The sequence below is a fragment of the Leiobunum rupestre genome, chromosome 5 (genome assembly GCF_980474605.1).
Source record: "Leiobunum rupestre chromosome 5, qqLeiRupe1.1.hap1, whole genome shotgun sequence".
NCBI classification, from domain to species: Eukaryota; Metazoa; Arthropoda; class Arachnida; order Opiliones; family Sclerosomatidae; genus Leiobunum; species Leiobunum rupestre.
Genome location: NC_143388.1, coordinates 59,358,954 through 59,377,722, shown reverse-complemented (window position 1 = coordinate 59,377,722; position 18,769 = coordinate 59,358,954). Strand labels below are relative to the sequence as shown.

Below are 18,769 nucleotides of genomic sequence, written 5' to 3'. Positions count from 1 at the left end.
TGGTTAGCACTTTCGCCTCGCAGCAAGAGGAGCCGTGTTCAATCCCAGCTTGTGGCACTGGGTTAAAACTTGGAACAACTCCTTCTGCGTTGAGTTTGCAAGTTCTCTCCACACTGGTTTAAGGGGTTTTCCCCCGAGTTCTTCGGTTTCCCCTTGCATAAAAACTTGTCAAGGTTAACGGTAATAGTTAGTGTAGGGAGCTGTTGGCTCGATCTCGTGGCATGCAGGGCTTGCCACCACCCTCCTACGCATTGTAACCCGGCCAAATAAATTAAGGGCTTCAAAAAAGTCGCATGATGACTTAGGCCTAAGATGGTGCCTTGGGTATTAGCCTAGCTGATTATTATTATTATTATTAGCCTAGCTGATTATTAAGTTTCGTGGATGTTTATCATTGAAAAATTCCGATCCCTTTATTAGGGTGCTCGAAATCATCAGTTTTAAAATTAAAGTTTCATTAATCGTAAAGTCAGGCTTTAAAAATTATACCCGGGAAAAATGAGGAAAGCAAAAACCTATATTCGAATTTAAACGAAATTATCTCCATTCGAACTTGAACGAAATTATCTCCATTCGAATTTAAACGAAATTATCTCCATTTGAACTTGAACGAAATTACCTCTATTCGAATTTAAACAAAATTATCTCCATTCGAACTTGAACGAAATTATCTCCATTCGAACTTGAACGAAATTATCTCCATTCGAACTTGAACGAAATTATCTCCATTCGAACTTGAACGAAATTATCTCCATTCGAATTTAAACGAAATTATCTCCATTCGAACTTGAACGAAATTACCTCTATTCGAATTTAAACAAAATTATCTCCATTCGAACTTGAACGAAATTATCTCCATTCGAACTTGAACGAAATTATCTCCATTCGAACTTGAACGAAATTATCTCCATTCGAAATTGAACGAAACTATCTCCATTCGAACTTGAACGAAATTATCTCCATTCGAACTTGAACGAAATTACCTCTATTCGAATTTAAACAAAATTATCTCCATTCGAACTTGAACGAAATTATCTCCATTCGAACTTGAACGAAATTATCTCCATTCGAACTTGAACGAAATTATCTCCATTCGAAATTGAACGAAACTATCTCCATTCGAACTTGAACGAAATTATCTCCATTCGAACTTGAACGAAATTACCTCTATTCGAATTTAAACAAAATTATCTCCATTCGAACTTGAACGTTATTATCTCCATTCGAACTTGAACGAAATTATCTCCATTCGAACTTGAACGAAATTATCTCCATTTGAAATTGAACGGAATTATCTCTATTCGAACTTGAACGAAATTACCTCTATTCGAACTTGAACGAAATTACCTCTATTCGAGTTTAAACGAAATTATCTCCATTCGAAATTGAACGGAATTATCTCTATTCGAACTTGAACGAAATTTTATAATTTCAAATTTGAATGTTTTAACCTTTAAATATAAACGTTTTTCCATGCTTATTCATTCCATTCATTAATTTATGCCATATCATTCAAATTTGAAGGAAAGAATCTCTTTTGAAATTTCTATGCTCTAACATTCAAATGTGAATGATTTACGAAGCCTCTTAAATCAATCAATAATCTATGCTTTACCATTCAATATTGAATGAACGGCTCTTTATTCAAATTTGAATGCTATAACCTTCAAAATTTCACGTTTTATCACGCTTATATAAATCATTCATTTTTATCTGATGTATATTTGAAATTTGAATGAAATATTCTGTTCATTTTTCTAAGCTTCACCCTTCAAAATTGGTTGTTTTATCGTGAATCTATAAACCATTTAAAATAAGCGTTCAGCCACTCAATTTTCAGCGAAAAGTCTGCATTAAATTAATATAGGAATAATCCATCTAGGTTACAAAAATGAATTTTTATTACTTCCAACTCCGTGGGAAGTTCAAGCTCCCATTTTTGACCTGAGGAAATGGAGAATGGCAGCTGCAGCGTAACATGCACCAGAACTTGAAATGGTATCAACAGAAAGTTAATCGCGTTTCAAGCAAATGCTAATTGCCATGGTTGACTTTTGCTGTTTACACGAAATGCGAATGACCGTCTTTAAAATGCAACCCATTAAAACTCTATAAGGAAGTTTATTGTCAGTGGCTCATAAAATAAGTAAAAACACAATGTGGTTGCTCAAAATTTCCTTAAAAATGATGTGGTACTTAAGTTGTTCACAGATATATATATATATATATATATATATATATATATATATATATATAAATATATTTTACATACAATCCCTACGAATTTGTAGATATAAGTTTGCCGTAGAATGAAGCCGATGCCACCGATACCACCGTCAATTTCTTCGTAAGGCTCCAACAGTCTAGAAGGACCAATGAGGGGTCAAACGATTGGAAATGTTATGCCCTCGGTATCCCACTAACAGAGTTGGTCTTGAAAATGCCCATTTCAGTGTTTCCACGATTTTTCTATGTTGGCTTCTATATAAACGTTGTGAAACAAAATTCGATTTGATTAAAATCTTTTTTTGTTAGTTTCTTGCTTTTTAACCTAAGTCTAGTTAGAACCTTAAATTTTATTTATAATTGATATTTTGAGACATCACATGAACCACCGCAGCTCAAGGTATTTAAGAGTGTCTATTTTTCTGGCTTTATATATTGTGATGCATGGTTTTGCGTAGAAATTTTCCAAATGGAATTATCTCTTTATGGTGGTAAGGAATTTTGGGAGAGTTTATTATTTTAATAGACAGGGCGATTGAGATAATTGTGACAATTTTATATTGACATGTAATATGTCCATAGCATATCAGGGAGGTTGCGTGTATTCTGGAGTCGGGACAACCGTGAATCAGAGCAACTCCCTTCACCATCCAGACAATCTACGTTTTACAAATTTCCAGAAATCCTTGACTTCGACTTTCTACAAATGTTTTCCTCTTTTGGAATTTCGTTAACTTAACCGACTAATTGAAAACAATCGTGTTCGCAATTACTGATTTACCTCTCTTATTCTTTTACACCCGGATAGTAGTAAGGATACACAGATATGGCTACAGCCGATACATCGGCTGACATTAACAAAGTTATCTATCATAGCAGTAGTGTATATGATAAAGCCATTGTAAAAGACGTTTCAGTACACTGCCATACCATTTTGTTCTAATTTTTCGTAATAAAAATTTGCAAAAGCATATCCGAATATGTTTCTTTTCATTTTACGCGATACATATTTTCTGTCACAAATCGAATATCGTTGTTTTTTATTTGTTTAAACTCGTAACCCCCAGTCTAAAAAATGGTATGATCTAGCTTTGGCGCGGCTAATCAAATTAAATATTATCAATAGTTAGTTAATTAATAATTTCTGAATGTTAAACGTTTTTCTAATACCGGTATCGGCCAATATCGATATTAGTCGATACCGATATTAGAAAAATAGGCCGATATAATTATCGGTTACCTAGAAAGTAGTTTCATTTTAAGAAAAAACTTTCAATCGGCACATATTGTCAGCGGAACTTTCGAAGCAGTTCGCAATTTCGGGAATTCATACCCTGTCTGGCTGATAGATGTCAGTTTGAACGTGAACCCAAACGTTTCGATTTGCTTTTAAGAAATAATATTATTTTCTTCGAAGTGTCAAATATGAAAAAGGCGATTTTAATCGGAGCTTGGCTATTGTTGCTAGCTTTAGCTTTATTGTAATAATATGATTTAGGCGACCTCCAGTGGCGGAATTATATATGGTGAAAGAATACTGCGTAAACGCTGGTGGCATTAGTCAGATTAGTCAAACATTTAATCTTCTTAAAATTTGTGAGTTTCAATAATCGCACCGCCATCAATGGGTTTTAAAGTAAGTTGGCACACTTTCCCGAAAATAATAAGATAACATCATATTTTAAAAATAATGAATTCAAATGAACAATTGTGTTCTTTCGGTGTCCGCTTTTGAATGAGGAGATGTTTGATTTTAAATCCCCATACTTGTGACTCTTTAGATTTTTCAATGAAGGTGATACACGGAAAATGGAAAGGATGGAGCTAATTTTATACTAATTCTTCAATTAATTTAGAAACAAAAGAATTCTTGGTTTTACGGACATTTTTGTAAAGACTGGTACGAGTTAGACGGTTGGGGTTTTGTTTTAAAATAAACAAAACAAGAAGGATTTCACTTTTCATTTAGGATTTTAATATTTTTATAATATGTTTTAACTCACGACCGAAATCTATCGCTTCGCCCCCTATGATCTGCCATTGAAACCTAAATAACAAGCAGCTAAAGCAGAAGCTATTAGTTTTCCCTCATTGTGATTCGTAAATTTCGCTTTATAAATAATAGAGTGCTAGCAGTTGATTCGTTTTTAAAAGTTAGTGACGTCACAGCCGTAGCTTCCGTAATGGTTGTCATGAAAACTCGCGTTTTTTCTCAATAGACGTTTAACATTGGTGACGTCGCAGGGTTTCAAGCTGCTGGCACTCTATACTTGAATTTAAATATAATTGTTGCATCGATGCTTTTATTTTGATAAGTTTATTTTAGAAAAAAATGTTCTTATGGCCTTTTTAAATATGTCCGTAGCAGACGCTAAATCATAGGCGTCACTTCGGAAAAGCTAGCGCCGTTACGCCACTTATACTTATTTCCGTCGCGAAGAGTTCCGTGAATCTTTTCCGGCGCGTAAATCGTCTGAGAAATTGTTTTATATGATCCCCATAACGCTTTCTACAATTTACTTTGTTAAGAGGGAGATATGCATTATTTAAAAGTTGAGGTTTAAGTATCGTTAGCTTGCCTTCACGATACATTCCGACAGCCTAACATGAGTGTTTCGCGTCTTTTTATTCGCTCGAAGACCTATCGGTACGAGCTATTAGTAAGTTTTTAAATTTCTTCAAATTTATTTAGGGTTTAGCTTTATTATCCCTTTTCATAATGGACTTATCTACTTATTTGCTAATTATATAATCCTTATGAGAGTTTTGGCCCGACGTTTTTAGTTGATTTCCATTGGTGTTTTTCTTAATGATTTTTAAATTGAAATCATTTAACCCATTCATAGTTCACTAGGGTGTAATTTAAATGAGTTTATACAAACATTTTCATAACAACTTCACAAAAAGCATACGAATGAATATATATCCATAATATCTCTCTCCCCCAAATACATTACAAACACAAATTGTGCGTTTTCCATGTTTACTATTGTCAGTTGCTTTAAATGATTCCTTCCATATTTTTACCTCTCCTAGGGGACATAGTGCAAAGGTTAACCATTGCGTACGCAGTTTCTCGAAATCTCTGCGTTCGCAGTTGCTAGGAATTAGGGAACGAAGTGGAATTGTGGGTGTTGAGTCTGTTTTGTTTGTGTTTGTTTTGCTGTGTTTGTACGGGCGTTTTCTCTTCAACTTCTTCTTATAGACTTTTGGGACGGACCGAGTGCTGAGTGTTGTGGCAACCTCTCAACGTCCAATGGCAGGGTTTCCACCAATTGCTCACGGTATTCGTCATAGCATCAATTTGCGACTTATTGGCGCCGCCCGGTAATCGAACCCGGGTCTGCTGCGTGTAAGAGATTTACTCTAACCACTCAGCCACCGACGCTTGCTAATCTTATATTTAATTAAATATTTATAAATTATATTAATCTTATATTTAATTAAATATTTATGAATTATATTAATCTTATATTTAATTAAATATTCAAGTATTTTAAAATAAAATTTGATCGTGATCAGGAATTGAACTCGGGTCACATAATTGTTTCCATGTGGATAGTTCACCGCCGAGCCATTGACTTCCGTAGGGCAATTATTTAAGTAAAGGAACCATTATGATAACGCGGGTTTTTTTAATGAGTACAATATCTGTGGATATTTTCTATTGAACTTTGTTTTTTAATTTTTGTGAACTTGTTTAAGTCTAAATTGCTTACGTATGAAAATTTAAAGGTCAAATCTTGTTTTAGCGCAGTCAGCAGATAAGATGGTGAAAGGGTAGAACCCGTTAGTTTTTTGTAATTTAATTCGTTTTTTCAGTCTTTTTTTATCTATTACACAATAGATAAAAAAAGACTGAAGGCTGTTTTCGTATTAATTTTCAAGGGTAATAGTTCATTTATGAAGAAAATATCGAGTTGGATATATCGTGCTCTTACGTTGGTCTGGTTTTTAACTGGGTCGTCATTACTTCGTAATTTATTTTAAACGCTTTCTCGACTGATTAAGATGTTTAATGCAGTTCATCAATTGGGTTCATTTGTTTTTATTTATAAAGAGTGTAGCGACCAATTTTAGTAATATATTAATGTTAGTTAATTCAGAAGCCCAATTTAATTTTTATTCTGTAATAATGTTTTCTTTCCCACGTTAGTCAGAATTTGACCTTGTCGTTTCCAAGAAAGTTTACGGGTTGGGGTAATTTTGGGCCACCGGATGGGGATGCTGGTCGTCACCATCAGGGGGACCCGTGATAAGTTATTCTTAGCCCTGACTGTTCTCATTGAAGTGACCGCGCCGCGCTTCGGGCGGTCACTATGTGAGGGGGGTTGAAAAAGGTGACATTGTGGCCAGAGGAAGCCTAAAATCCCCCTTCGTTATTTTATCTCTCTCCATCTTCGGGATTAGCGAGTCCCCCTACTATACGAACAATTCACCGCAAACCCCCTAAAACCCTTTCTCTTTTCCCACAGTTTCTTTTCCAACAAGTTCGAATTGAGGGTTGCCAATTATCTTATTCGGAATATTTCTCCTTTTTGTGTTATATTTTTAAAAATAGTTTTACCTTGATTTATTGGGGACGCTACGGCTGACCCTTTGAGGTGTCCCCCTCGTGGGAACCGAAAATTTAAAATGAGCGTGATAACGCTTTTCTGGTGATTGGTTGGGTCCGACCAGGACTTAAGGTCCGGCTCCTCTGATTGGAGTGAATGTGCGCGCCTCGTGAGCCACGTGACTTTGGCCACGAACAAAACCAGGGTGTTCGCGCCCTTTTGGTCAGAACTGGCTTGGGTCTCACCTTTATTCGATAAGGTCGAAGACTCTCTAAGTTGTCCCGGGAACGGCCTTTAAAAATGCGAGGTGGTGGAAATCAGTGAAGCCGCGAGATTCTCGACCGCAAAGTGCGGGTACCGTTACGGTCTCGCGGAACTAGAGAAGTTCTCGGTCAGAAATGACCAAAATAAGGCTTCGATTAGTCGTACCCAATTACGGGGAAGCTACCGCGTATGTGTGCGGGATCATGAGCGGCAAGAGGTGCGGTTAAAGACTCCGAACAACATGGACCACCAATCCGAACCGTAAAATAAGTATTGTAAAATAAGGAGGATGGCGATGGCCATCATTTGTTAATTAAATTGAAATCTTTCAGAAATGTCATATTGTTAAGTGTTGTATTTAGTATGTGTTTAGTGTTTGTAATTGTTTTTATTTGGTTTACCTTCTTTAATTAAATGTTAATAATTAATTTTGAATTTCGTGTAATGGCAACTCTCAATTTAATGTTTAAGCAAATATCCCCTAGACATCCCTTTTCAAACTCGCTAATTTCGAAGGTTACGCGGGAGGGCGACGCAAGGTTTTGAGTATAAAACCCCTACAAGAGCCCTAACTATTCCGTCTACGGTCATTTATTGATATACGAGCTGTCGTCTAGTCAAGTGGCTTTCTGTGCTTTGTGAATGGTAAGTTTTTCGCTTCTTGTTAATACATTTTTATTGGTGTTGATATTTGGATATATACGATTCTTAATGCAGTCATTGATTTCCTGGGTATGCGAGTCATTATATGATAATGGAAATTGGACGGTACTGGTCTTTTTCATGCGGTATGTGTCACAACGTCAACAGGAAGTGTACGAGTCGTCCAATACCAGATGTCGAATATTCTGCGGTATCTTCATCAAGGGCGAGTGTGGAAATAAAATGAGCGTTAAAGATGCGGCAACTATTTCGTAAGCGAGAAAAATACAAATACCCTCTGTAGATATTTATTTTATTAAAATTTGCTTTGTATTATATTCAACTGATAAACTTGTACTGTAAATAGGGTTAAATTCAATTCTGCATTTCTTTAGTACGTCTAACTCGCTGTTGTAACTACTTGATTTATAATATTCTGAATAAATTAAAATCTGTTGTTTCGTCTCAATTATTTTAATTATAATCTAAATTTTATACCGGGAGGGATAGAACCAGGATTACGTTTTTAGTAAATAACTCTGAATTGCGAAGATATATCTTTAAGGGTCATCTCGATAAATTAATAACCCTAGGGACCATTCTTCCGAGGAGAGGTAAATTTTGGCTGGCAACTTGTTTTTTTTTTTAAGTTCCTTTAAATGCTTACTTTCCATATTTTTGATTGGATTCTTTTATTATGTAAATATAAATATGTACGAGAAAAATACTTTTAACAATGCAAATATTCCTCTAGGGGAGCCCACCGATGCACTAATAGAAGCCCACCGGCGGCTAAAGTATCAGTTTATATCAATTAAATAAATACATTTCACATAATTTCATAATTCAAATAAAAAAATAATAAGTTGTATTGTTTTGGCCCCGCGAAAACAATTTTTTAACTCGTTCCACAAGAATGCAACATACCCCGCACATGTTCAACGATAATAGAATGCATCGCGACTTCAAGTGTCATAAGACAGTAAATACCTCCAAAATGAAGAGTTCCCCAGTTTTAAATAAGCTCGTCGTCACAGGGTTTCCGATTATTAAGTCTCCATGAGGGACTTTTCGATTATCATCTTTATTTTGGATTTATATAACTGTCTAATGGCCCTCGTTGCACACGTTACATACGTGCTTCATACGTTGGATATATCGCCCCATAAACGTGTGTCGATATACCTGGTGCACGTTATCAAACTGACTCTTTACACGTTGCCCATACCGCTCCGTACATGGGTGTTAAATGGCTTATTGTACGTTGTCAGGCTAGCCCTGTACACGTTTCCTTTAACGTCCTTTCCACGTTGGAATCCCCGCCCTTATAACGTGTGTCGATATGCCTACTGTACGTTCTCAAACTTACCATGTACACGTTAGAAATCCCGCTCCTTACACGTGTGTCAGAACGCTTGTGTTACGTTGTCAAACTAGCCCTGTACACGTTTCCTTTAACGTACTTTATACTTTGGAGACCCCGCCCTTATAACGTGTGTGGATATGCCTGTTGTACGTTGCCAAACTTAACCTTTACACGTTTCCAAACACATGTGATAAATGATGAGACAACTTTCATACTAGTTAACCATTTTCATTTTCATTTTTTTGGAACAAGTTAAAGAGAAAGACTATTCATTTATTTTATCTTTTTTGGCCCCCTTTTTGGCAAGTCTGGCGGGTGCCTGTTGCAGCCTTCCCTTTATTACACCTTCGATTTCGGACTCTTGCGCCTTTTGAAATCCGATGTGGGCTCGTACAGCACCTTAAAATTAGGTAGATAATTATTAATAAACAAAATACTTTTACATATTGTTCATCCGTTACTTATTTGTGGAAAAGTAAAACACATTACAATTATCATTGCATATTTTAAAATATATAAAAATGCAAAATCATTAAACAATTTTTGCTAAAAAATGTCTATCGTTTCAAAATTCAGTGATCACGCGCAGCCGCTTTATATAATATTTTAGAATAAAATTAGCTCGTGCGTTTTGGAACGAGCTCTGAGTAAAAATTTAAAAAAATGCAGGCGCTTCTAACTTTACAACGTAGAACGAAATGACAGCACGTGATCACAAAAGAGAAGGAGATATGTTACCTCAAACATTTCTAAATACTTTATCGACAATTGTTTCATTATTATTTATAAATAATTTTATCTCTTGGGACAATTTTGAGACCCTTTCTAGATCAATTTGGGGCACCTTATAGGGTGATTTTGGGGCCCCTCAAATTTTTAAGGTACGCAGTGGCCTACCTGGCCTACCCCCTAGCGCCGCCACTGAAAAAGGGGCGCTGCAAATATAAGGGGCCGCTGCACAAAATTAGGGAACTTGACAACCTTGGTTCAATACGCCACCCAAGACATTGCGAGAAAACAATAAAAACAGCGAGCTGCCTCGTGCGGAGTATTATATCAAAGGCTTCCTAGTTCCCTAATGTTGTGCAGCGCCCCCTTCATCTAAAAACACTTAGAAGACACAAAGTTGGAGAAAACTATACCGAAAATGAGAAAAAAAGAGCGCATAAATCGTGTAATATTATCTTAAAAAAAATCCCAATTTTCGGTAGCTACTCGGTCTACATTTACTCTTGTCACCTCGCACCTATGTTTTAGTTCCGTTCAAAACACATTGTCCTTTCGTCGTGTCCTCTGGTTTAGTAAAATGTGTTGAAATTCTATCAGAAACGTACTCTTTTTCGGTGTCCCTCGAAATGAAAGCAAACTTTACCGCTGTTAAAAAATTATTTTTCGTTGACATTGAAATTTCTATAGGGTTTTGCTTCACCTCTCTAAAACCACGGTCACATGAGAGCATAAACCCACTAAATAACTAGATTCGAACCGGTTTCAGTCATCGTGAGATCAAAACAGGTTACTACGTTGTCAGTTCCAAACCGATTTTTGCGTGCTGCTTCGCAAAGAAGGTTCGGTGACTAGTTACGGCGAGTAAAGAACTCGCTTGCAACTTTTTACGATAAAGCAGGACACACGAAGAAGAAAAAGTGATTGAACGATACTACAGCAATGGTAAAAACTCCATTGGACTACAGTCCATGCTTAATATTCCGTCGTCATGTATCCCGCTGTAGCAAACATTGTTCAAGGCTATCACAATGAATTAGAAGATTAAAAACCACCAACGGCCAAACAATTATGAATAAATAAGCGATACTAGGTAGAAATAGCCGTTAATTTATAGGAAGAACCATTTTTAAAATAAATTCACCTAGACTCGCTTATTTATCCTAACGAATACTAGTTGTTATATAAGGCTCGTGTGAACTCTTTTTAGTGACCTAGCATAAATAACGTTTTTACCACTCCGAGGGTACTTTGTACCCTGGAGGGGTATTACAATCACCGTGTCTGTCTGTGGGTCTGTCTGTGGGTCTGTCTGTCAGGCCTGCGAACGCGTTCGCATTTTCGGGGCAAAGGGTAATCACTGCGTACCCAGTTTCTTAGAATCAGGGAAAAGGTTTTTCCAAAAGCGCCCTCTTTTTGTCATTGGGTGTAGTATAACTTTTTAATCGGCCGGGATTCGAACCCGAGCCCTCTTGCACGACAGGTGAGCGTTCTAACGCAGAACCACGGATACAGTTACGCTTTACTGAAAATTAAAAACTCTTCCGAGGAGAGGTATATTTTGGCTTGCCAACTTGTTAGCAGCTAGTTTAAAATGTACCATCGAATCGGTTTCAGCAGTCGTGTGACCTTGGCTTAATTATGGCAAGTTACTATTCACTTTGATGAACATAATTTCATATCGCAGGAATGAGATTATGGGACGCTGATAATTTCGGTTCATGTATTTCTGATAATAATTAAATACCTATTTGAGATGCTATCTTTTATATGAACAATGATTCACCATGTAACAATAAATATTCCCATTAATAAATATTCCGATTTGATTATCCTTTACATATAATCCCTATTTATTCATAGTTTATATATTTCTACTCCTAACTTTAATGCCTACAGAATTTTCTCCAAAATAGAATACAGTAACTTATACATTTATTTTCTTCCCATGCTCGTTTAAAACCGATCAATCGTCAGGTATGGACGCTGGCCGTCCTTTCCCTTTTTGTCGGTTGACGGTTTTACTTCAAACGCTCTGCGAGTATTTCCCCCAGCTACATTCGCAGGGTCGTTCTTAAATTGGTTTAGAGGGTCTAATGGCCATAGCCCACTATTCCCCGTATTGTCACTTTTGACCTTGTTCCGTATGTGCTTGCGAAGCTTCACTTTTGGTCTTTGTTAGGAACTACTCTCAAATCCCAAAATAGCTTTAATTTACAACCCCTTTTCTTTAGCATACATCCCAAAATAGTTTTAATTTACAACCCCTTTTCTTTAGCATACATACCAAAATAGTTTTAATTTACAACCCCTTTTCGTTAGCATACATCCCAAAATAGCTTTAATTTACAACCCCTTTTCTATAGCATACATCCCAAAATATTTTTAATTTACAACCCCTTTTCTTTAGCATACATCCCAAAATAGCTTTAATTTACAACCCCTTTTCTTTACCATACTTTCGTTTTAAAGATAAGAATTGAGAATTGCCAAAAATGGCAGTAATGGCTTATTTTGTATAACTTCTAAGAAATAATATTTTCTGATATTTCTTATTTTAATTGTATTTTACTCTTCGGAGTTTCGCTATCTTTAACCCAAGGGTTAAATTTAATTTATGACTGTGTTATTAAAATATTGTGAAGTTAACCTTTGACCGAAAGGGGGTCACCAATAATTGGTACCCCTGGGTCATAAACCCTAGGTCCAACCCAACGTAGGCGATTGGCTTAAATAAAAGGGACGCCAAGAAGTGATTGGGTCCTCTGGACATCACCAGCGACCCGGATTAAGAAAACCTCCTCTAACTCTTTGGTTAAAAACCAAGAGTCCGTCTAAAAGACACCGAGAGAACCCACATGCCCTACTTGGGTTAGCAACTCACAAAAAAGTGCTCTGCATACACAGAGATGTGCGACTTAGTCTTAAACTGTGTGCGGATTGAAAAAGCTAATAAAAAGATGTAAATCAAAAGAGATCCGCATGATCCACTCGTAATCGCTCTTCTTTCAACAATTATGTGTCGCACTTAAACTTCGTCTTCACCGTCCAACAATTTGGTTGTTGAACTACTGGACTTTTGACTTCATAACACTTAAAATAACCATCACTTCTGTGTACGTAATAATTCTTTAAGGAAACTTAAATTTAAAATAATGAAATATATTTCATCTCAATAAATAATTTGGCAACTCTCAACCGTACTCTTCTGATTTAGTATTTAAATTTAAACTTAGACTTAGACTTCCACTAGACACCTTTAAAATTAGTCATGCCATCGCTAACACCAATAGTGAAGTTAAGCGAGTTATCCGGGACTAGATCAAATAGTGACGTTATTTACTATTAGCCTACTAATATATATTTTCCATTAAGGCCTACTGCATTTTAGAATTAAATACGTCACAACGAAGGCTCACAATAATAATGTTTAAAGTAATTCCAAGACGACTTCAAACCTTAATGACGGTAAATAAGTAGAACATTTACATTTTGTCTGTAAACTAGACATTCAATCCTTCTTATCAAGAAAACACTAATTAATTCGCCGTTAAAAAGTAAATATTATATCTAAATGATCTAACATAACGCATAACCTGGCCCGCCATTATTATCTGATCAACAGTTACGCGCAGTGTAGATAGGTGGCGTCGCTGCAGTTTTCGCTATCGAATAAGACAACATCGCGGGGTAAGTGCAACTCACCTACGCTTCAACATGTCACACCTCCTTGGTCCCTCGGTGTGTCTCTTCTAACCCTTAAGGGCGGTGGCGCACTGGGAGATGTAAGCTCTGATCAAATGGTCCTATCTCCACCTCCGGTTGGAGGTGGAAACTGAGTATCGGCTCGGGTTAACGGAGAGGGTCCGTGTTAACTGACCACCTCGGAGGATAGGGTAGCCTGAAGTGGGGTGGAGGGTCTCCGTATAAGGCGCAGTGGTCCTGTTTCCCGGTCTTTGGGGGAACACCGGGATCTCCGGTGCCAGCTGTTTCCCTTTAGGAGCACTCTCCAAAGGGTTTGACTCTTTACGTACGTAAGTAGGGTGTCGGCTGGAGTTGCTAAAACCCCCACTCTTACTCCCACTGTTGTGTGCGGAGTGGGGATTGGTCGTCCCATTGCTGCACCTTCTGCTGGGTTGACTATCTCGCGTCGAAGGTGCGACCATCTGTAGTAGGGTGCTACTATCCATGCTGGATTTGTCACCTGTCCGGGCTTATGGACGCTGGCGTAGGGCACTATGATGATAGACCTCCGGTGGTATGGTCTTGGTTACTGGGCACACCGCGCTATAAATTCTGACACACTGTCAGCAGGTGTGTATTCTTTTACGGTACGGGGATATATAAATCCTTGGTACGCGCGTAGACAAAGGTTTATAGATTTTGAATCTGCTACCACAAACCTAAGTATACCAAAATATTATTTCCAGTATATTTTAATTTCCCTTTAACCCAATATTGTTTAATTGACATTTAATTTAAAATCAATATAATTCGTCCAAGTGGTTTGGTTTAAATATATATTTTTCGTGGTTAAAAGGTAACCCTTGTTGCATACCGTAGAGGTGAAAACGTTCCATTATTTCAACAAGCACTAATTAAACAGTTGTATTATTTGTCAAAGATTACAATAATGCCAAATGTTTTAACCGCAATTTATTATTTAGAAAGATATGATAAATTTAAAATTGTTACTTGCCAGCAATTTTTACCTCGAGAAATACGACATATTTCGAGATTTTTGTAAGTGTTGGATGAGGTAAGACTGATGACGTATTAGATTTAACGACAAGATATTACTAAATTTTTGAAACGTGTGCAAACCGAAAATGTGTTTTATTACAGCGAATTCAATTCGCTAGATACTAGGTACGATTTCACAGGATACGATGTCCGTCGGTGGGGTTAATGTGCACCCAGGAGGAGAGAAAACTCCTTCGTGTGGGATCTATTCATCTCGCAGTCGCTCACCCTTGTTTAATTCGCACCACAAGAGACTATACTAGGTACTGTCCTCTAGGTCGCGTAATAGATGGCACAGCTTGATTAGCAAGAATGGGGATGGGGTGGTGCCGCGCGCCCCCAGCGCTCGGGCGAAGTGAGTGCGCGGCGCCGTGATGCGCCAATACTTCTTTTACGAGTCCAGTTTAACTATTAGTTTGGAACTTGCTTATCGGTTGTAGTTTTGCTTTAGACAAATAAATTATGTTATTGTTGCTTTCGGTTACTTTACCTAGTCAAAATTTCACTGGGGTTGTGTTGATGTGCGTTCTTCTGGCTCTATTTTACTCAATTTTTCTTATATTAAATTTAGTAATATCTTGCAGTTAAAAATATTTCGTTATCAGTTCTACCTCATCCAACACGTACCTAAATCTCGAAATATGTCGTATTTTCCGTTGTAAGAATTGCTGGCGAGTAACAATTTTACATTGATCATATCTTTCTAATTAATAAATTGCGGTTAAAACTTTTGGCGTTACTATAATCGTTTTCGCGGAGTCCCTTTGGGAGCTAGCGCAGCGGGGTATTCACCCCCACCAACGACAACGTCAATTGTGAAAATAACAGTGTCATTTCCTCAATAACTAGAGAGTGAGTTTAAAAAGTCGGCGAAATAAAAACAAACTGTTTAGGGAATACTAAACTTTATTTAAAAAACAAACACGGTACAAAGGCAAATAGATAATAATTTGAGAAACATTTAAAAAAGCGCGTAAAGTTATTAAAAGGATTGTTTTAAAAAAGTCAGAGGTCAGGGAAATTTAACATAATATAATATTTTGAACTGTTTTTGTTTAGAAAAAACAATTTTGATAATCCTTCCTAAAGTTTTTATCAAAGATAATAATGTTGATCAAAATGCACTCTATATAATAAAACACTGGTATCAAAACAAATATTAATACTAAGCTACTAAATACTAAGTAACTATAGCGTCAACTTTAATAACAGTTAATTTTATCTTTAAGAACAGCAATTTTGATATTTGTTACTGAAGTTGTTATCTAAGACAATAATGTTTATCAAAATGCACTCAATATAATAATACACAAGAATTAAATTAAATATTAATACTTAACTACTTAGTACTAAGTTATGGTAACTATGGCTTCAACGAAATATACACGTAAAACATTAAGTACAGTTAATTATATTATCTTTAAGAAAAGCAATTTTGATATTTGTTCCTGAAGTTGCTATTTAAGAAAGTATGTTTATTGAATGCACTAGAAATTAACACATTTGAATAAAAACCTATATTAATACGAAACACCAAGTAAGGCTTGAGAAAAAAACATAATAAGAATATATATTTACGTTTAAGATTCATTACAGTTAGTTAGGTTATCTTTAAGAAAAACAATTTTAATATTTAATATAATAATACATTTGGATCAAAACAAATATTTATACTTACTTAATACTAACAAGGAGACTAACCCACCGATTTTGTTCCAAACTCGGGGGATTGGTAGACCTTCATGTATCATGAAAAATCCTACAGGGAATTTATTCAAAGGGCAACCGTTTTGCCATGGCAACGAAAAATGTTTTTGACAACACAAAATATTACATTTTCCCATTCAAAATAACATGGGATTTTGACCTCAAATTGATCAAAAGTTGATCAATTTTGATGTTTTTTTAGTTATTTTTTATCAATTTTTTCTTTTTTTGTCAATTTCGAAATTTTGAAATTTGTTAAACATTTTCACAGGGGGGTCCTAGGAATCGGTCAGAATCCCATGTTATTTTCAATGGGAAAATTTCCGTTTGTTGTTGTCAAAAACATTTTTCGTTGCCATGGCAAAACGGTTGCCCATTGAATAAATTCCCTTTAGGATTTTTCAAGTTACATGAATGTCTACCAATCCCCCGAGTTTGAACAAAATCGGTGGGTTACACTTCGGGATGTCTCCTTGTAAGTTAGGGTTATGCCATGGTAACTATGCCGTCAATAAAATATACATGTAAAACAATAACAGTTAGTTTGATGATCTTTAAGAAAAACAATTTTGATATTTGTTCCATTGGGTCCAAAAGAGATTAAATTTCGTAATTCAGGGCCTTTCTACAATTTTTTTAACTTTTCATTTCGAAGTCTGATTTGTTTCTGAATTAGCTCAGCCACCTTCGTTTTGCATCTGTTGGCTTTACTACTTCGCGTGAACCATTTCTGCTGATCTTTAGGAAAGTCCATTAATGTCCTTTACGAAAAATAAATCTAGTTAAACTAATGTTTCGAGGCCTTTAAAGCTGTAACGGTGGTTATTACGTCCTCTAGGGTTGGTCGTCCTCAGGCCTGTCCAAAGAGATTGTTTCTTCCGAGTCCAATAATTTGATCCTATCGCTTTCCTCTAGACTTTGGTCTCCCTTCTGAAAAATTCTTGCGAAGCTGGTTAATATAGATTTACACTTACCTTTACTTGATTTCTTTGGTTTTTCATGTCGAGTGTCCTCATCCTTTGACTGGTGTTTTTGTGTCCTATATAATAAATGAAAAGGTCAAAACTATTGATCAAGATCTCGCGTGGCATTTGAGATAGTCGCTTATTACGTCCGTTGGGGCTGATCGTCCTCGGGTGCACGCGACGAGATGGTTCCAAAGTCCCTTCTGGCCCATGTGGCCAGGATCAACGGAATGTTGTGGCGCTGGTTAATTTCGCTTTTCTCTTGACTTTTGTCTCCTTTCTGAATCAATCTTGTGAGTCTGGTTAAACTAAATTGACACTTACCTTTTCTTGATTTCCTTTGGTTTCCATCTTGAGGGTCTTCATATTTCGATTGGTGTTTTGTTGTCCTGTATAATAAAAGAAACGCATTGAACTTTTAATCATTAATTATAGTTTTGGTGGATTTTAAGATTATAGCGGTTGTTCCAATATAATAAATAATTTTAGCTGCAACTACATAACGTGCAGCGAAAACTAGTTGGACTCTAAACTTAGCTTTATTGTGTAAAGACTACACCCAAGCCTACAAGTTCCTCTCACAGGTTTTTGGCCTGTCTAGTAGCTGCCCCAAACTGATTTCTCATTTATAGAGTTGCGGAAAAGTTAATTTTTAGTAACTCTTCTTCAACTGTATTTAGCACCCTAGCTGAAATTATTGGCTTGTATATAGCCACATACGAACAATGATATAGTTTTGACGTCACAAAAAGACAGAAAGTAGTTCTGTTCAATTCGGGAGGAGTGCTAAAACTAGGAATCCTTGAAATAGTTGAGGTGGTTTTTTGTCTAAAAGGGACTAGGAACCAAAGTTTAGAAACAGAGCCCCTTCTTTCGCTTTTGGGCAAAGACCTAATTACCGCTGCCAGCATTGTGATAATGTAAGTAATTATAATCTAAATTAGTGGCCCAATATTAACGTTAGTTAGTCAAATTCGACCAAACGCGTGTTTGTAAGTCAAATATAAAGCCAGCACTCCAAAATGGAAAGGTTCGAATACATCTACTTTGGATTGGCTATAGCCAAACTATTATTAATCCAATCTTCCACCACGAAGAAAACATAGTAGTAGCTTGGATTAATAAGTTTTACCGTAGTTAAATGAAAGAGCTATATAACGTAAACCAAAATGTCCGTAGTAGCGATATTTCCTTCGTGGCTCTTCGAACCTTTGGTCTGTTCTATGGTAGGCCTAGTAGGATGGAGTTAAAATTCTAAGAAAGTTTGGTATAACTTACGTGTTCACGAATGGTGACGACTCTTTATCCGACACTGTCCAGTGGGTGTTCATTTTCGTAATTAATCGCTAAAGCGTGGTCCAAGAACAATGAAAATATCCAGGAGATAAAACAATGTCTTCCAATAAAGTCACTTCTGGTTTTAACGTTTCTTTATTTTCTTATTTTTAAGTTTCGGAGCGCGTGAAAGAGTCGCGAGGACTTTTAAAATATTAAAGCTATGTCTCGTGACGTCAGAGAAATTCGATTGACGCCATATATTTAGCGCGTGTAAATGGCGCGTGCACACGCGCTAA

General features: G+C 36.4%; 1 protein-coding gene across 1 annotated transcript; it reads right to left on the bottom strand.

Moving 5' to 3' along the window:
* Positions 1–9,319: 9,319 nt before the first annotated feature.
* LOC149945461 (uncharacterized) lies at positions 9,320–18,552 on the bottom strand. Its single transcript, XM_090176567.1, has 4 exons — positions 18,474–18,552; positions 17,342–17,584; positions 17,205–17,269; positions 9,320–9,453 (listed from the first exon to the last, which is right to left on the bottom strand). The coding sequence occupies exons 1-4, from the start codon at positions 18,524–18,526 to the stop codon at positions 9,320–9,322; spliced, it is 495 nt and encodes a 164-aa protein (XP_090032693.1). The 5' UTR covers positions 18,527–18,552.
* Between the last annotated feature and the right edge of the window lie 217 nt (positions 18,553–18,769).

What these genes read in the sequence shown, in the direction of transcription:
- LOC149945461 (XM_090176567.1), bottom strand. Translation starts at nt 18,526, where the DNA reads ATGAACACCCACTGGACAGTGTCGGATAAAGAGTCGTCACCATTCGTG. An exon ending in TCGTCACCATTCGTGAACAC is followed by an intron (nt 17,585 to 18,473) that starts GTAAGTTATACC and finishes TTTATTATACAG; the next exon opens with GACAACAAAACACCAATCGA. An exon ending in GACGATCAGCCCCAACGGAC is followed by an intron (nt 17,270 to 17,341) that starts GTAATAAGCGAC and finishes TTTATTATATAG; the next exon opens with GACACAAAAACACCAGTCAA.